The 17,389-nt window shown below is 40.4% G+C and overlaps 1 protein-coding gene across 1 annotated transcript in view; it reads right to left on the reverse strand.

Moving 5' to 3' along the window:
* TRPM1 (transient receptor potential cation channel subfamily M member 1) overlaps positions 1-17,389 on the reverse strand; it is a 78,943-nt gene that overhangs the window by 23,596 nt on the left and 37,958 nt on the right. The window contains exons 17-23 of the mRNA XM_045901700.3: positions 8,581-8,703; positions 8,251-8,382; positions 6,109-6,237; positions 3,910-4,161; positions 2,608-2,782; positions 996-1,016; positions 118-262 (exon numbers count right to left, since the gene is read on the reverse strand). Of these exons, the coding sequence (XP_045757656.2) occupies positions 118-262; positions 996-1,016; positions 2,608-2,782; positions 3,910-4,161; positions 6,109-6,237; positions 8,251-8,382; positions 8,581-8,703 (977 nt within the window). The remainder of the gene's footprint in view (positions 1-117; positions 263-995; positions 1,017-2,607; positions 2,783-3,909; positions 4,162-6,108; positions 6,238-8,250; positions 8,383-8,580; positions 8,704-17,389) is intronic.

The following is a 17,389-nucleotide window of genomic DNA, read 5'->3' on the forward strand; positions in this document are numbered from 1 at the left end:
TTTAAAAGCCCTACTGAAATTCTGTGTAAATCCATGGCCGCATGAGTGTTCCAAGATTAAACTGGAAATTTGTAATGTAATAAATAATAGGCACCCGGTCATCGCCTTGATACATACTTGAAAACTGCAATAAGCAAGTTCACCAGCAGGATGTTGGCCACCAGTAGGTAGCATGCCATGATGGCGGGTGTGAGCCAGGCACCCGGAATACATGGAGGGAGCCGCTTGCCTTCCTCATCATACTGGTTGTCGCCACAAGGAGCTGAAACAAAAGTTTTTCTTTTTGTACTTTTTACATAAAATGAATAGAATAACTTACATATGCCATTACGTGATCTATTTCCTTTTTAAGATGATTTTTTTCCTGATTCCATAAGCAATAATTTTCCATGTGAAAAATATCAACTCATAGAAAGAAAACAAGAAACTTGACTTGTCATATTTATAAACATTTTCCCATTTCTGTATTTGTGTTTTTCATATACAGAAGTTCTTAATTTCTAAGCAGCTAAATCTATCTTTATATTTTTTTCTGTACTGTTATCCATTAGAAAGCTATTGTGTCTTCTGATAATTTAACATCAACTTATGTTGTCTCCTTGGTCTCACTTGTACATGAACTTTGGAAATAATTTTGTTATGAGGAAGGAGGTACGGGTGCCCTCTACCTTCAAATCCATTAATCACTGGTTCTGGTGTCATGTTTGGAAAATCATCTTTTCTCTCTCTCAGCTCATTCAAAATGCCACTCTGATCCTTTGGGACCTATGTCCTGAACTAAAAAATAGAATGATCCCAACAGTGATCAGTGAAGTAACTTCCATGAATTTATAGTCTACCTACTTTTTACTTACTTACAGTTTAGAAAAGTATTGACCCCAGAAAACAAGAGAAGTATTTAAAACAAGTGTAAGGCTGTCACTAATTAGCTAAGGGAAAGATTGACTAGTACACACATTTCATGGAGTAGAGTCATCAATTCTGTGTAAACTTACGATTAATTTCCATGGCGTAGACTATATAGCAGTTGGAAAGCAGGATTTTATTTTTTTTAGTTGTGACAGGAAGGGAGGAAAGAAAATAAGATGACAGTCGAGAAAAAAGTAAAACAAATGATTAGCAACACAGAACGGTTTTGGGTGTCAAGAAATGCAACGTACTCAAGTTTGGGAATTATAGATTCATGCTTAGAAACCGTGGTCTATTTAGAAGAAACTGTATACATTATTAATTTTAAGAAGTACATATATATTTCATGAATATTGGTTTTACCATGTCATAAGCAATAAAAAGTTCACTAGTTAAAAATACTGTGAAAAAGATATGAGGCTACTGGCAGATGATCATTTTAACCAACTGATTAGCCAATCAGGCATTCTCTATATCCCAATTCAAATATCTCATAGGCACAAATAAATGAAAAATTATTATGCAATAGTCAGACCAAAAGTCAAAAACCAACATTTAACGGTGTTACTGAAAATAGCCTCTTTTGCCTCTTTATCTTCTCATTATCCAATTTAATAATTAAAAAAAATAAAAATATTACAATTTATGTCTGGATCATATGTTTACCAAAGCAAATATTCTTTTGAAAGCAAGTTAGATTTTTATGTTCCAGTTTACCAAGCTACAAACACATTCAACAATTGACTTTGAGATACCGGTGATAATGATATGTTTGGAATCATATTATAAAAGCTAGATGGAAGGCATTGTGTGAACTAGTTATCAGTCTAACCCAGTAGCAGAAGATGTACTGAGAACCCTGCATTTCATACAAGAGGAGGATGTTCAAGACCATCTATCCCCAAGAAGCAGAATACTGGAAAGAGCAGACATGCTGTTGTATCTGTATCTTTGTGACAGAGCACAACATGCAAATGAAGGTATGGGTATGGACATAAAAATGGATCTGAAGAGCCTCATTCATTGGTGGGACATTAACTGGCCAGGTGAAATAGGTATAAGAACATTTGAGCTTCGCTTCCTACAACACGAGACAGCATGACCTGCCAGCTTAGCCTGGAGAGGAGCTGGGTCCTATATCCCTCAGAAATCCACACAGGATTATGGCTCATTTCCTCTGCTAACATCCAGATTATTGTTTATAATAATAATTTTAAAAAGTTGAACTCCATAAGTGAAGAGGAAATTGATAGCCATGTGGATAATGGGCTTTGGAGAAGAGACTTGAAGATGAGGATGACACAAGGCACCAGTCACCCTGTCATGCTTACTATCTCATTCTATTGGAATAACACTACCCACTCTGTCTTGGGGTAGAAAGAATTTTAGGTTGAAGAAATATTGGGATATTGACACTGGGACTACATTCATGTGATAAGATGTTCACCAGGTCCAGCTAAAGGAATGGGAGACTCTTTCAAAATTCTGATTAATGGTTTTTAGAATAGAAGAAATGACTGATGTCTTAAAAATCTACATTTCATATTCTGCACTTATTCCTTCATAAAATAATTTGATGCTCATGCCAGAATAAAAAATAATTTATTTCCAAATTAACACACGCTCTTCCATTAATTTGGAACTGATCATCTGCCTCAGAAGCAGGGAAGAGAATCTTACTATCAATTCTATTCTTACGGTCTATCTGGTCTGCGAACACCTCTCCATAAATCATCCAGTAGGGCATGTAGAAGATGTTTCGGGCCAGTTTCCAAGAAGGCTCCTCATCTGGGTGCAAAATGGCTTGACGGGCTACTCCAAAACTCATCAGCACAACCAGCATGATGACCACAAAATACAGCATGTCAATCATCTGAGTAGAGAGAAAATGTGTCTCTTACTGTGTTGACTCATGGACCAGGTTCTCTTGCTATTGCTCTCCCTGATAACTTCATGAGTGTTTAATTAGGATGAAGAGAGCCTCTTTCCCTTCTCTCTATCCCATCCATGGGCTCCTTGTTTTTATATGCCATGCAATGCATACATCTTATTCTAGAACATTGACTCCCTCATTTGCTCTTACTCTTTCTTCTCCTCTATTGTTGCCCATAAACAAATATTCCTCTCATAACTACAACAACAAATGGAGAAAGGGAAGACTTATGGGGTAAACATGGGAATTTGTAAGGGAAACAGAGGAGGAGATATCTAAGAAAGGAACAAGATAATGAATTAAGAGTACAGAATATTTATTCATTCATTACACAAATGCTGAGTGGTTACAGTGAGCAATGCTCTGTTACTGTGGGTACCGAACTGGTATAATTCCTAATTTTGGATATCCCTGAAGATGACAGCCCTTGCCAGGATAAGCTAAACCATATATCCCTTCACTCAAAGTGGCTTGCGATATAAAGAGTTATTCCTAAACTTAAGAAACTTCCTTTCTTCCGGGGTGAGTTGTAACACTGAAGCTATTTTAAGTGATGCAAGGATGATCTGCTTACTCATTTTTTTTTTGTTTCATATTGTATGATTTACTCTGAAAGAAATGTTGCCATGGATTTGTTTTGGCCTTAATAACATAAATTGACTATGTCCACTCCAGGCCAGAGTACATGGGCTGAAGACCGTTTGGAATACGGGTGGGGGAGTGACCCTGGGCCCTATTTGTTTCTGGCTTTCATCCTATGTTATGAACCAGGTTATTGCTATATTTATAAATATATATATATATACACACACACACAGTATGAGTATTGTACATATATACAGTATATATATTTCCCTATATAAAGTAGTATATACTGTGTATATACATATACACACAGTATTAACATGTAAGAGAACTATGTATCTTAAAGCAAAAATGTTTCCTGCAGGAAACCAACTGCAAAGGAAAGACCAAATGAAGTCTAACAAAGCCACACCCAAGGCCTGGTCTCAAGTCTTAACCATAACCTCAGCATCTCTAGGTCCTAATGGGGTGTCGGTACTAACCATCTTTCCAATCATCATCACATAGGGCCCCAGATACTTGTTGACACCAAAGATGTCCAGGACACGGATGTACCAGAAGATGATATCCACACAGTAGATCACTCGGCCATAGCCCATATATGGCTGCTTCTGTAGGCGAAGGATTGCTCCAATCATGAACATGGAAATGGCCACGAGATCCGTGATGTTCCAGTACTCCTGAAGCCAAACTTTTATTTTCTGGCTGAGTTTGCCTGGTTCTGACATGAGGATCTGAAAACAAATGCCAAAGAACAATAAACAGGGAGTGCTGTATTGGAAGCCTCTTAGAATCTTGGAAAGATAGGACTGGTGGAACATTCCAGGGCATCTGGTCCCATTTCCTGCCTAAGACCTTTAAACACTAATCTTCTCAGACAGAGAAAGATATCTCGAAAGGGAAATTCCATGGAATCCTCTATATTCCTAGATGCAGTGTTTCACAAATTCTCAGGAAATGCCTTCTAAATTATGTCCTTCTGGGTGAAATTAAAGCAGCTGCCTCTTGATTTCTTTTTTAATTCTCTGGATATGTGCCCATCAGCCCACGTTCCAGAGTTAGTCCAGGAGGAAAAGTCTAGAGCAGAGATACACCCATGTGGTCCCACAAAAGGGGACCTGTTGGAGATGGCAGAATTGGGCTAGGAGATGTTTGTTTGCCACAATTCCTTTGCAACTTAGATATGAGAAGTCAGGGGAAACTTAAATGATTTTTCTCCTATTTGAGATATTACCCTTTAAAAATGACCATTGATTTGGGGTGCCTGGGTGGCTCAGTCAGTTAAGCATCTTACTCTGGATTTTGGCTCAGGTCATGATCTCAGGGTCATGAGATCTAGCCCCACCTCAGGCTCTGTGCTCTGTGGGAAGTCTGCTTGAGACGTTCTTTCCCTCTCCCTCTGCCTCTCCTCCAATGCACACTCTCTTTTTCTCAAATAAATAAATCTTTAAAAAAAAAACCCCACTGATTAAAAATCACTACTTCCTCAGGGTAAAATTAAAAATTTTTAACAAACAGCATGCACAGGTACACAGAGAGTGAACCCCATGGATGCAGCTATGGTGTGCAGTAAGGTGGGGGTCTGCTGTGGTACCCCTTTAGTTATGGAGACTGTGGGGGTCCTGGAGACCCCACAAGTGGGATGGGGTGGTGTCTATTTTTTGGCCAACACAGAAGGGATTCACTAGTTTAACCACCCATGTACAATGTAGCCTGGAGGGTGAGCTGTAACTAGAGGGTGAGCTCCTAGAATAAAGAACAGTATCTTAGCACATGGCTGATGCTCAGCGGGATCACGGTGGCATAGGGATGGCATGGCAGGCCGCTTGGGGAATCCCAGTTGTAACATTTGTAGTCTGATGAAGCCCAACTATAAAAGAAAGACTAGTAGCAAAGGAGATGGGTTGCAAAATGTTGGATTTGGCACTTTTTTGGTTCCTCGGGCTCTCGTTAGACTGCCACTATCAAACTCACTCTATTGGGAAGAAATTGCCAGTAATATTTTTTTTTTTCAGTTCAGTGAAAGGGTTAATAACAATTGCAAAATAATAGTACTGGGTCTATATCCGTTGGAAGAAGCACGTGAAATCCTTCTGTGTGCTTTTTCAGTTCAGATTCATTTTTTCTTGGATATAAGCTTTCCCTCTACAAGCTAATATAGTGAATTAAAACCTGTAGAAAAGTACCTGGCTCTATTTCCTCAGCCACTTTTCAGAGTCTCCTGAGACTCCTTCCTTAATAAGAAGGAAGAATCCCCATTGCAGGTGGTAGGGAGCCATGATTCTGAGTCCTAAATTGTAGGTAAAACATCATCTTGTGTCTCTCTCTGTTTTTAGTTTCATCTCGCAGTAAACAGAGCCAAAATTTGTACCCAGTTGTAGTAATTGGTTTATCTCCTGGCAGCATTTACTATTGCTTTTACAGGCACTGAGACTGTTTTTATTACTAAACATCATTTATTTTGCTTTGTGTTTTGATTTGCAAATTCAAATTTCAGTTGGAAGCAGAAGACATAGAAACCTTAAGCAAGGGAATGGAATAAACTTGGGATTGTGATAGCCCCAAAGAGAAAAAAGTACCATGGCACTCATGATTTGCATGAAGTGTTTTTGCAATAAGAAGCTATATCTGAACTAAAGTCAGTGTTCAGTGGGGCTGGGACAGGTCTTTGGAGTAATCACCTCTCGTATTTTCTCTAAGGCCAGGCTCACGATGTAGGAGATGACAATCCACTCCTGTAGACAAGGCCAGCGCTCCATCCGCACCAGGATGACATAGTTGAATAGCAGTAGGTAGCCCAAGTATGATATCTGAAGGGCAGAACAACTATTAGCAGTGTTTGGGGAGATAACACGCACTGGAAAAAAAAAACACAAACTTTTGAAAATCCTATTTTCAGGTTGACAGTTCTTCTAAAACAAATTTGCCTTTCCAACTGGACTGACTCATCTAACCAACTTTGGGGCAGGTTGGGAGGCATTTTATACTTTAGGATGATGTGGACACTGGCATTTCATTTTATAAATGAAGATGTATTTGTGGCTACTGTCACCCTCATGGGGGAATTATGGAGCTGCATAAAATTATGATAAATAATAAGGAAAATTTTAATATTTCACTAACGTGTCTTCTACATTCCTGGAAGTTGGAAAATGTTACTTACTCTCCCTGCTTTGCAAATTTTCCTCTTGAATCTTTTCACTGCTGATGGATGTGGGAGGTTAGAAGGTGGGGGTGGGGGGCGGGGGTGAGAGCTGTCTGCCCAGGTGCACAGAGCTGTCCTGAGTCCCCACAATTAGGATTGACATATCTATGGTTTGCTGTGGGCATAGCATGCCTCTTATCTTTGTGGCAAGAAAAGATGCAGAGTTTGGAGATATATGGAAGCGAGGTATGGGGTGGAGGGAGGTAGTCTGAAGTTGATTGTCTGAGGTTGATTCACTGTGGAGCTGATGAATCATCTTCACTCTTGCTGGTCCAGGCCCCTTCAGGAGTTATGGGGGTGGGGTTGAGGAGTGGGGATGGGGTGTTCTAGCAATTGTGTATTTGTGATTCAGCAGGGTTTTTTTTAAGATTCACCTTCCACCCCCTCCCAGTTGTATAATATTTACCAGTAACATAGGTAAAATCCCTTGCATCCATGATCTGTTCCTTGCAGAAGGATTAGAACCAGAGTTCTCAAAATTGGGTTGTATCAGAATCCCCTGGGAAGCTGTAAAATGTGCAATGTCCTCCCACAGGCCAGAGGTAGTATTCATAGGTGCGGGGTGACACTGGGGCTCCTCTGCCTCCTGGCTCGGCCCTGTGCTGAGCTCTCCTGCAGGACAGGGGCATCAGTGGTGTTCAGCTGGTTCTGACCAGAGCAGGTGGGTAGCAGTGGCTTCTCCATATTACCAGTCGTGGCCACCAAAAAATTGGGTGTCCAGGCCCACGGTTGATCTAGGTCCCCATGAAGCCTTCCTCTGCCTACGGCCTACCCCATTGCCTAATGCCCCATTCACAACCTTGGACACATCTTCTCATCTCCCATCGCCTGCTCCTGCCTAGTTACAAATGGAACCCCATGCCAGGACCTGCCTGGTGTAGGCTGTAGCTTGGTGCTTGGGACTTCATGAGTAGTCTTGTCCCACCTTCCCCAGACTTCAATGGTTGTGGGAGCCTCTGCATGCTTGCTGGGACCTCCTGAAGCCAGAGCCTATCTGCAGAAGTCATAGCATGCATGTGTAAGGTCAAGGCCACTCTTGTTACAGATGGTGCCTCACTCTTGGGGATGTGGAGACAGTGGCCACCAAAGGCATCTGGAGGAGAGTGTGCAGCCAAGCAGTGGTCAGTTTGGTGTGCATTTCAGAGTAGAGAGGCCTTGATTTGCTCCCCTGTTCTAGGAGTTTATGATCTGGGTTCAACCACACTCCTTTGGTAAGCCCACTGGTATTATGGGAAAAAAAATGGCGTCTGTGAGTTTGCTCTTTAAATCACAAGACATCTATGTTCATTTAAAAATAAAACTGTATTTCTCTAAGTTTGTATTACTGAAGGCATTAAAAAAGAATCCTTCATCTTAAGGAAACAGGACTGTTTTGCTTTATGAAGTGGTGTATTTGGGGCTATGATGGCCACATTCCTACATGCATGTAAATATAGGACAAGATACCCAGATACAATTTTAGCTGAAGATCTGAATTAGTTCCAGTTTTGTTTTCACAATTCATTTTAATTCTGTGAATTTTAAAATATTTTTAAAAGCCTTTGACATGTTTCTTGGGTCTCACAATTCTGTGTGTTCAAAACAAGTTATGTGGCAAATGCTGAGGAGGAAGCCTTACCGTGTAAAACCAGAACTTGACAATGGGAGCATTATAGAATTCACAGATCTTCGTTCCAATGGGGATGCTTCTTTGCTTTTTGTGCTCATTCTCCTCATCACCCTTTTTTGAACCAGCGTCTGCATTCGCGTCCTGGAAAACAGAATGGCACACGGCAAGCAGGTTGCCAAATGGGAAATGCACAGCATTTAACAGACAGGTGTCTTCAAGAATAAAGAATTATACAGAGTTCCCCCATTATTGTGGTTTCTAAACTCATGGTAAGAGAAATCTCAACAATTTTGAGAATGAGAGTGAATTGATACTGTTATGATCAAGGGTAGTACTGACCATGTTCTCCTCTTCTTTCTCTTTGCCATCTTCATTCTCCTTGGATGTCTGATATGAGAGGTCATCATAGGTGCGAAACTCCAAAAACAAAATGGTAGGGGGAAGAAGAATCCCCATTATAACCTACATAGAATGAGAAAAAAATTTTTTTAAGATTTTTAGATTTTTAAGCTATGGCAATTCTAGATAAGTTTCTTAGTATATGTGAAATTTTAAAATTATGACCTTTGGTGTTACTCAATACATTGAGCAGTCCTAGAACAAGTTTATCACTGCTATGATGTTCTGTAGCTTATTCGGTTTGATACATTGGTAGAGTCACAACTGTGAAAAATTTAAGAACTTGCACCAAATTATTTCAGATAGACAGCAAGCAGTATTGTGTGGAATCCTGTCTTAAAAAGCAGTGAGCTTCCATTGAGTTTCAGAGCAGGTAAATCTTTAAATTAAAATATAATAATATGAGTGAAAATAAATACATAAAATATAATAATACCTTTAGTGAAGTAGATAGAAAATGTTTTATATAGAAATAAATTAGATGTAAATGTGAATGTATGGATCAAGAATTAAAAGACAAATCTAATTTGGGCTGGATCTAGACAAAAGGATGGCCTAGCTCTTGGATGGAAAACTTTGTTGTCATTTTTATCAGTGCTGTGATGTGTGTCTCCAATATGGATATCTGTTCCCAATGTTCAGTGCTGAATTTCAAAAATTTCTCTCAGTGATCCATTATTAAGACCACCACAGGGGGGGTGGAGCAAGATGGCGGAGGAGTAGGAGACCTGGATTTCGTCTGGTCCCAGGAATTCAGCTGGATAGGGATCAAACCATTCTGAACCCCTACAAACTCAACAGGAGATTGAAGAAAAGAATAGCAGCACCTCTCTCATCAGAAAAGCCACCACTTTCTGGAAGGTAGGACGTGCGGAGAAGTGAATCTGAGGCGATATTTGGGAGGATAGACGGTGGGGGAGGGGCCTCTGTCGGCCGCTTCTGGCAAGTGATAGAGCCGTGGAGCACAAAATTGGAACTTTTAGAAGTCTGCTCCGCTCAGGGACGTCACTCTGGTGGCTAAGCGGGGGGTGGAACCCTCGTGGGACAGTGTGGTCTCAGGACCCTTGGGGTCACAGAAAGACAGGGGTGCCTGAGTGTGGTAGAGCTCCCAGGTAACGGAGCAGGGAAGCCGGCTGCAGAGGCGGAGCCCAGGCGCGGGCTCTCAGCTCGGGGTGGCCATAGACCGTGATCCGCGGCACAGTCGGGCCACTGCTCCTCCAGCAGGGACCCAACAAGCGGCAGATCCGGGGAGACTCCCCTTCCTCCCCCGGGAGGAGCAGCGCGGGAGCGCACCGCAGGGATCTGCTGGGTTTGGAGACTCCACCCGGGGTCGGGTGCCAGAGATAGAAACGCGCGGTCGCAGGCCGGGTGAGCACGGAGTGCGGCCGGAGACCAGGGAGACGGGAGTGACTGACTGCTTTTCTCTGGGGGCGCACTGAGGAGCGGGGCCCCGACTGCTGGGCTCCTCCGGGGCGAGATTGGGAGGCCACCATTTTCACTCTCATCCTCCAAAGCTGTACGGAAAGCTTGCAGGGAACAAAGGCTCCCGAGAGCAAACCTGAGCGGATTACTTAGCTGGACCGGACAAGGGTGGGGCAATTCCGCCTCCGGCAAAGACATTTGGAAACCACGGCAACAGGCCCCTCCCCCAGAAGATCAGCGAGAACAGCCAGCCAAGACCAAGTTTATCGATCAATGAGAACGGCGGAACTCCAGCGCTAGGGGAATAATGCACATAGAATTCATGGCTTTTTAACCATGATTCTTTAGTCTTTCTAAAAAGTTATTATTATTTTTTTTAACTGTCTTTTTTTTTTGAATTTTTCTTTTTCCCTTTTTTCAACCAACACCTTATCAATCCCTTTTTTAAAAAACATTTTTATTTTTAATTTTTAGAGTCATATTCTATCCCTTCATAGTAGTTACCTGTATTTTTGGCATATATATATAAGTTGTTCTCTCTTTAAAATTTTGAGATAGTTTCTTCTAACAGATCAAAATATACCCTAAAACTCTAGTGTATGGTTTTTTTTCTACTCCCCTGCCTGATCACATTCTTTCCCTTTTTTTCTTCTTTTTTTTTTTAATCCTCTTCTTTCTTTTTTCAAACAACTTCTTATCAATTCCTTTTATAAAATTTTTTATAATTTACATCTTTACAGTCATATTCCATCCCTTCATCATATCAACCCTTATTTTTGTACATATATAAGTTTTTCTTTCTTTAAAATTTTGGGAGGCACTTTCTTCTAACAGACCAAAATACACCCAAAATCTAGTGTGTGGCACTGATCTATATACCAGCCTGATCATATTTGATCACATTCTGTTTTTTTTTGTTTGTTTTGTTCTGTTTTTGTTTGTTTTTATCTTTATCTTTTTCTTTTTTTACTTTTTCTTTTTTCTCTCTTTCCCTTTCTTTTCCCACTGTTTCAGGTCTTTTCTGATTTGTTTAGAGTATATTTTCTGGGAACGTTGTTACCCTGTTAGCATTTTGTTCTCTCATTAATCTATTCTCCTCTGGACAAAATGACAAGATGGAAAAAATCACCTCAACAAAAAGAACAAGAGGCAGTACCGACTGCCAGGGACCTACTCAATACAGACATTAGTATGATGTCAGATCTAGAGTTCAGAATCATCACTTTAAAGATACTAGCTGGGCTTGAAAAAAGCATGGAAGTTATTAGAGAAACCCTTTCTGGAGAAGTAAAAGAACTAAAATCCAACCAAGTTGAAATCAAAAAGGCTATTAATGAGGTGCAATCAAATATGGGGGTGCTAACTGCTAGGATAAATGAGGCAAAAGAGAGAATCAGTGATATAGAAGACCAAATGATGGAAAATAAAGAAGCTGAGAAAAAGAGAGATAAACAACTACTGGATCACAGGGCAGAATTTGAGAGATTAGCGATACCATAAGACGAAACAACATTAGAATAATTGGGATCCCAGAAGAAGAAGAAAGAGAGAGAGGGGCAGAAGGTATAATGGAGCAAATTATAGCAGAGAAATTCCCTAATTTGGGGAAGGAAGCAGGCATCAAAATCCAGGAAGCACAGAGAACCCCTCTCAAAATCAATAAAAATAGGTCAACACCCCGACATCTAATAGTAAAACTTACGAGTCTCAGAGATAAAGAGAAAATCCTGAAAGCAACTTGGGAGAAGAGATATGTAACCTACAATGGTAGAAATTTTAGACTGGCAACAGACCTATCCACAGAGACCTGGCAGGCCAGAAAGGACTGGCAGGGTATCTTCAGAGCACTAAATGAGAAAAATATGCAGCCAAGAATACTATATCCAGCTAGGCTGTCATTGAAAATTGAAGGAGAGATAAAAAGCTTCCAGGACAAACAAAAACTAAAGGAATTTGCAAACACAAAACCAGCCCTACAAGAAATCTTGAAAGGGGTCCTCTAAGCAAAGAGAGACCCTAAAAGCAACATAGACCAGAAAGGAACACAGAAAATATATGGTAACAGTCACCTTACAGGCAATACAATGGCACGAAATTCCTATCTTTCAATAGTTACCCTGAATGTAAATGGGCTCAATGCCCCAATCAAAAGTCACAGGCTATCAGATTGGATTAAAAAACAAGACTGTCTGCAAGAGATTCATTTTAGAACCAAAGACACCCCCAGATTGAAAGTGAAGGGGTGGAAAACCATTTACCATGCTAATGGACACCAAAAGAAAGCTGGGGTGGCAATCCTTTTATCAGACAAGTTAGATTTTAAACCAAAGACTGTAACAAGAGATGAGGAAGGACACTATATCCTACTAAAGGGTCTATCCAACAAGAAGATCTGACAATTGTAAATATCTATGCCCCTAACATGGGAGCAGCCAATTATATAAGGCAATTAATAACAAAAGCAAAGAAACACATCAACAACAATACAATAATACTGGGGGACTTTAACACCCCCCTCACTGAAATGGACAGATCGTCTAAGCAAAAGATCAGCAAGGAAATAAAGACTTTAAATGACACACTGGACCAAATGGACTTCACAGACATATTCAGAACATTCAATCCCAAAGCAACGGAATACACATTCTTCTCTAGTGCCCATGGAACATTCTCCAGAATCGATCACATCCTAGGTCACAAATCAGGTCTCAACAGGTACCAAAAGATTGGGATCATTCCCTGCCTATTTTCAGACCACAATGCTTTGAAACTAGAACTCAATGACAAGAGGAAAGTTGGAAAGAACTCAAATACATGGAGGCTAAAGAGCATCCTACTAAAGAATGAATGGGTCAACCAGGAAATTAAAGAAGAATTAAAAAAATTCATGGAAACCAATGAAAATGAAAACACAACTATTCAAAATCGCTGGGTTGCAGCAAAGGCAGCCTAAGAGGAAAGTATATAGCAATACAAGCCTTTCTCAAGAAACAAGAAAGGTCTCAAGTACACAACCTAACCCTACACCTAAAGGAGCTGGAGAAAGAACAGCAAATAGAGCCTAAACCCAGCAGGAGAAGAGAAATAATAAAGATCAGAGCAGAAATCAATGAAATAGAAACCAAAAGAACAGTAGAACAGATCAACGAAACTAAGAGCTGGTTCTTTGAAAGAATTAACAGGATTGATAAACCCCTGGCCAGACTTATCAAAAAGAAAAGAGAAATTACCCAAGTCAACAAAATCATGAATGAAAGAGGAGACATCACAACCAACACCAAAGAAATACAAACAATTATAAGATCATATTATGAGCAACTCTATGCCAGCAAATTAGATAACCTGGAAGAAATGGATGCATTTCTAGACATGTATCAACTACCAAAACTGAACCAGGAAGAAATAGAAAACCTGAACAGACCTATAACCACTAAGGAAATTGAAGCAGTCATCAAAAATCTCCCAACAAACAAAAGCCCAGGGCCAGATGGCTTCCCAGGGGAATTCTACCAAACATTTCAAGAAGAATTAATACCTATTCTTCTGAAACTGTTCCAAAAAATAGAAATGGAAGGAAAACTTCCAAACTCATTTTATGAGGCCACCATTACCTTGATCCCCAAACCAGACAAAGACCCCATCAAAAAGGAGAATTACAGACCAATATCCCTGATGAACATGGATGCAAAAATTCTCACCAAAATACTAGCCAATAGGATCCAACAGTCCATTAAAAGGATTATTCACCCCGACCAAGTGGGATTTATCCCTGGGCTGCAAGGTTGGTTCAACATCTGCAAATCAATCAACGTGATAAAATACATTAACAAGAGAAAGAACAAGAATCATAGGATCCTCTCAATAGATGCAGAAAAAGCATTTGACAAAGTACAGCATCCTTTCTTGATCAAAACTCTTCAGAGTATAGGCATAGAGGGTACATACCTCAATATCATAAAAGCCATCTATGAAAAACCTATAGTGAATATCATTCTCAATGGGGAAAAACTGAGAGCTTTCCCCCTAAGGTCAGGAACGCAGCAGGGATGTCCACTATCACCACTGCTATTCAACATAGTATTAGAAGTCCTAGCCACAGCAGTCAGACAACAAAAAGAAATCAAAGGCATCCAAATTGGAAAAGAAGAAGTCAAACTCTCACTCTTTGCAGATGATATGATACTTTATGTGGAAAACCCAAAAGACTCCACCCCAAAACTGCAAGAACTCATAAAGGAATTCAGTAAAGTGGCAGGATATAAAATCAATGCACAGAAGTCAGTGGCATTCCTATACACCCACAGCAAGACAGAAGAAAGAGAAATTAAGGAGTCGATCCCATTTACAATTGCACCCAAAACCATAAGATACCTAGGAATAAATCTAACCAAAGAGGCAAAGGATCTGTACTCAGAAAACTATAAAATACTCATGAAAGAAATTGAGGAAGACACAAAGAAATGGAAAAACGTTCCATGCTCATGGATTCGAAGAACAAATATTGTGAAGATGTCAATGCTACCTAGAGCAATCCACACATTCAATGCAATCCCCATCAAAATACCATCCACTTTTTTCAAAGAAATGGAACAAATCATCCTAAAATGTGTATGGAACCAGAAAAGACCCCGCATAGCCAGAGGAATGTTGAAAAAGAAAAGCAAAGCTGGCGGCATCACAATTCCGGACTTCCAGCTCTATTACAAAGCTGTGATCATCAAGACAGTATGGTACTGGCACAAAAATAGACACATAGATCAATGGAACAGAATAGAGAGCCCAGGAATGGACCCTCAACTCTATGGGCAACTAATCTTTGACAAAGCAGGAAAGAATGTCCAATGGAACAAAGACAGTCTCTTTAACAAATGGTGTTGGGAAAATTGGATAGCCACATGCAGAAGAATGAAACTGGACCATTTCCTTACACCACACACAAAAATAGACTCCAAATGGTTGAAAGACCTCAATTTGAGACAGGAGTCCATCAAAATCCTAAAGGAGAACACAGGCAGCAACCTCTTCGACCTCAGCCGCAGCAACTTCTTCCTAGAAACATCGCCAAAGGCAAGGGAAGCAAGGGCAAAAATGAACTATTGGGACTTCATCAAGATAAAAAGCTTTTGCAAAGCAAAGGAAACAGTCAACAAAACCAAAAGACAACCGACAGAATGGGAGAAGATATTTGCAAATGACATATCAGATAAAGGGCTAGTATCCAAAATCTATAAAGAACTTATCAAACTCAACACCCAAAGAACAAGGAATCCAATCAAGAAATGGGCAGAAGACATGAACAGACATTTTTCCAAAGAAGACATCCAAATGGCCAACAGACACATGAAAAAGTGTTCAATATCGCTCGGCATCAGGGAAATCCAAATCAAAACCTCAGTGAGATACCACCTCACACCAGTCAGAATGGCTAAAATTAACAATTCAGGAAAAGACAGATGTTGGCGGGGATGCAGAGAAAGGGGCACCCTCCTACACTGTTGGTGGGAATGCAAGATGGTGCAGCCATTCTGGAAAACAGTATGGAGGTTCCTCAAAAAGTTGAAAATAGAGCTACCATATGACCCAGCAATTGCACTACTGGGTATTTACCCCAAAGATATAAATGTAGGGATCCGAAGGGGTGCACCCCGATGTTTATGCAGCAATGTCCACAATAGCCAAACTGTGGAAAGAGCCAAGATGTCCGTCAACAGATGAATGGATAAAGACGATGTGGTGTATATATACAATGGAATATTACGCAGCCATCAAAAGGAATGAGATCTTGCCATTTGCAACGACATGGATGGAACTGGAGGGCGTTATGCTGAGCGAAATAAGTCAATCAGAGAAAGACATGTATCATATGACCTCACTGATATGAGGAATTCTTAATCTCAGGAAACAAACTGAGGGTTACTGGAGTGGGGGTGGGGTGGGAGGGATGGGTGGGTGTGTGATAGACACTGGGGAGGGTATGTGCTATGGTTAGCACTGTGAATTGTGCAAGACTGTTGAATCACAGATCTGTACCTCTGAAACAAATAATGCAATATATGTTAAGAAAAAAAAAAAAGAAGAAGATAGCAGGAGGGGAAGAATGAAGGGGGGAATCGGAGGGGGAGACGAACCATGAGAGACTATGGACTCTGAGAAACAAATGGAGGGTTCTAGAGGGGGGTGGCGGGAGGATAGGTTAGCCTGGTGATGGGTATTAAAGAGGGCACGTTCTGCATGGAACACTGGGTGTTATGCACAAACAATGAACCATGGAACACTACATCTAAAACTAATGATGTAATGTATGGTGATTAACATAACAATAAAAAATTAAAAATAAAAGAGGAAAATGTTCTCACCCTCACTCATAATGAGGTAAGTACACAGTACACAAGGATGTTGTTGTTTACCATCAGACTGGAAAAATTCAAAAGTTTCCTCTTCCCCTGTGTTGGGGAGACTGTGGGAAAACAGACATTCTCCTACATTGTTGTGAAAGTGTAAATTGGAATAATCCCCACAGAGGGAGGCTGGTTGAACCTATCAAAAGTGCAAGCACACATCCCCACGGGGCCGCCAATTCCACTTCTGGACATTTATCTAACAGATATGTGAGATACCATTTGTGTCCAAGAGGATTTGCTGTGGCAGTGGGTATAATACCACAAGACGGGAATGACCTCCATAGCCTCAGTGGGGACTGGCTAAATATTGATCTGAAATAATGGGATACGACCCAGCTGGGAAAGAATGAGAGCTTCCTATATAATGATATGGAAAGAGCTCCCAGATTAGGTGAAAAAGCAAGGTACTAAATAGTACGCCAACTCATGTGAAAAAGAGGATGCAAAGAGAATGGTCACTCCTAGTAGCTTTATATATGGAAGGACACCCAAGGAACGTATCAGTGGTTGCTGCTGGCTGGGAACAGGGCAGATGGGGGACAGGTGTGGGAGGGAGACTTTTCATTTACCCTTTTAAATAGTTTTATTTTAATTTTTGTGCATATCATATTACCTACTTTAAAAAGTTAGTTAAAAAGAACAAAAACAAGAAAGAATGATCCAGACAATTATTGCTTTAAAATAAGTATATTTTCATGCTGCAAATGTAGAAATGCTTTGAAGGAAATTGGGTGCTTAAAAATATGTATACCTCTTGGCATACATAATATTTAAGAGAAGCATTAGGTGAAAAAAGGAAGCGATTGCAACTTAATCAACTTTCTTGGGTCTCTTTTCTGAATTTTATTTATTCATATTTTAAAAATCAAAGAAACATGGGCACGTGGTTGAACATCTGAATGGCCTGGATGGACTCAGAGTGAAAA

This window comes from Mirounga angustirostris, unplaced genomic scaffold (assembly GCF_029215605.1).
Source record: "Mirounga angustirostris isolate CCGP_5_RB_7025 unplaced genomic scaffold, mMirAng1.0.hap1 SCAF_9, whole genome shotgun sequence".
Lineage (NCBI taxonomy): Eukaryota > Metazoa > Chordata > Mammalia > Carnivora > Phocidae > Mirounga > Mirounga angustirostris.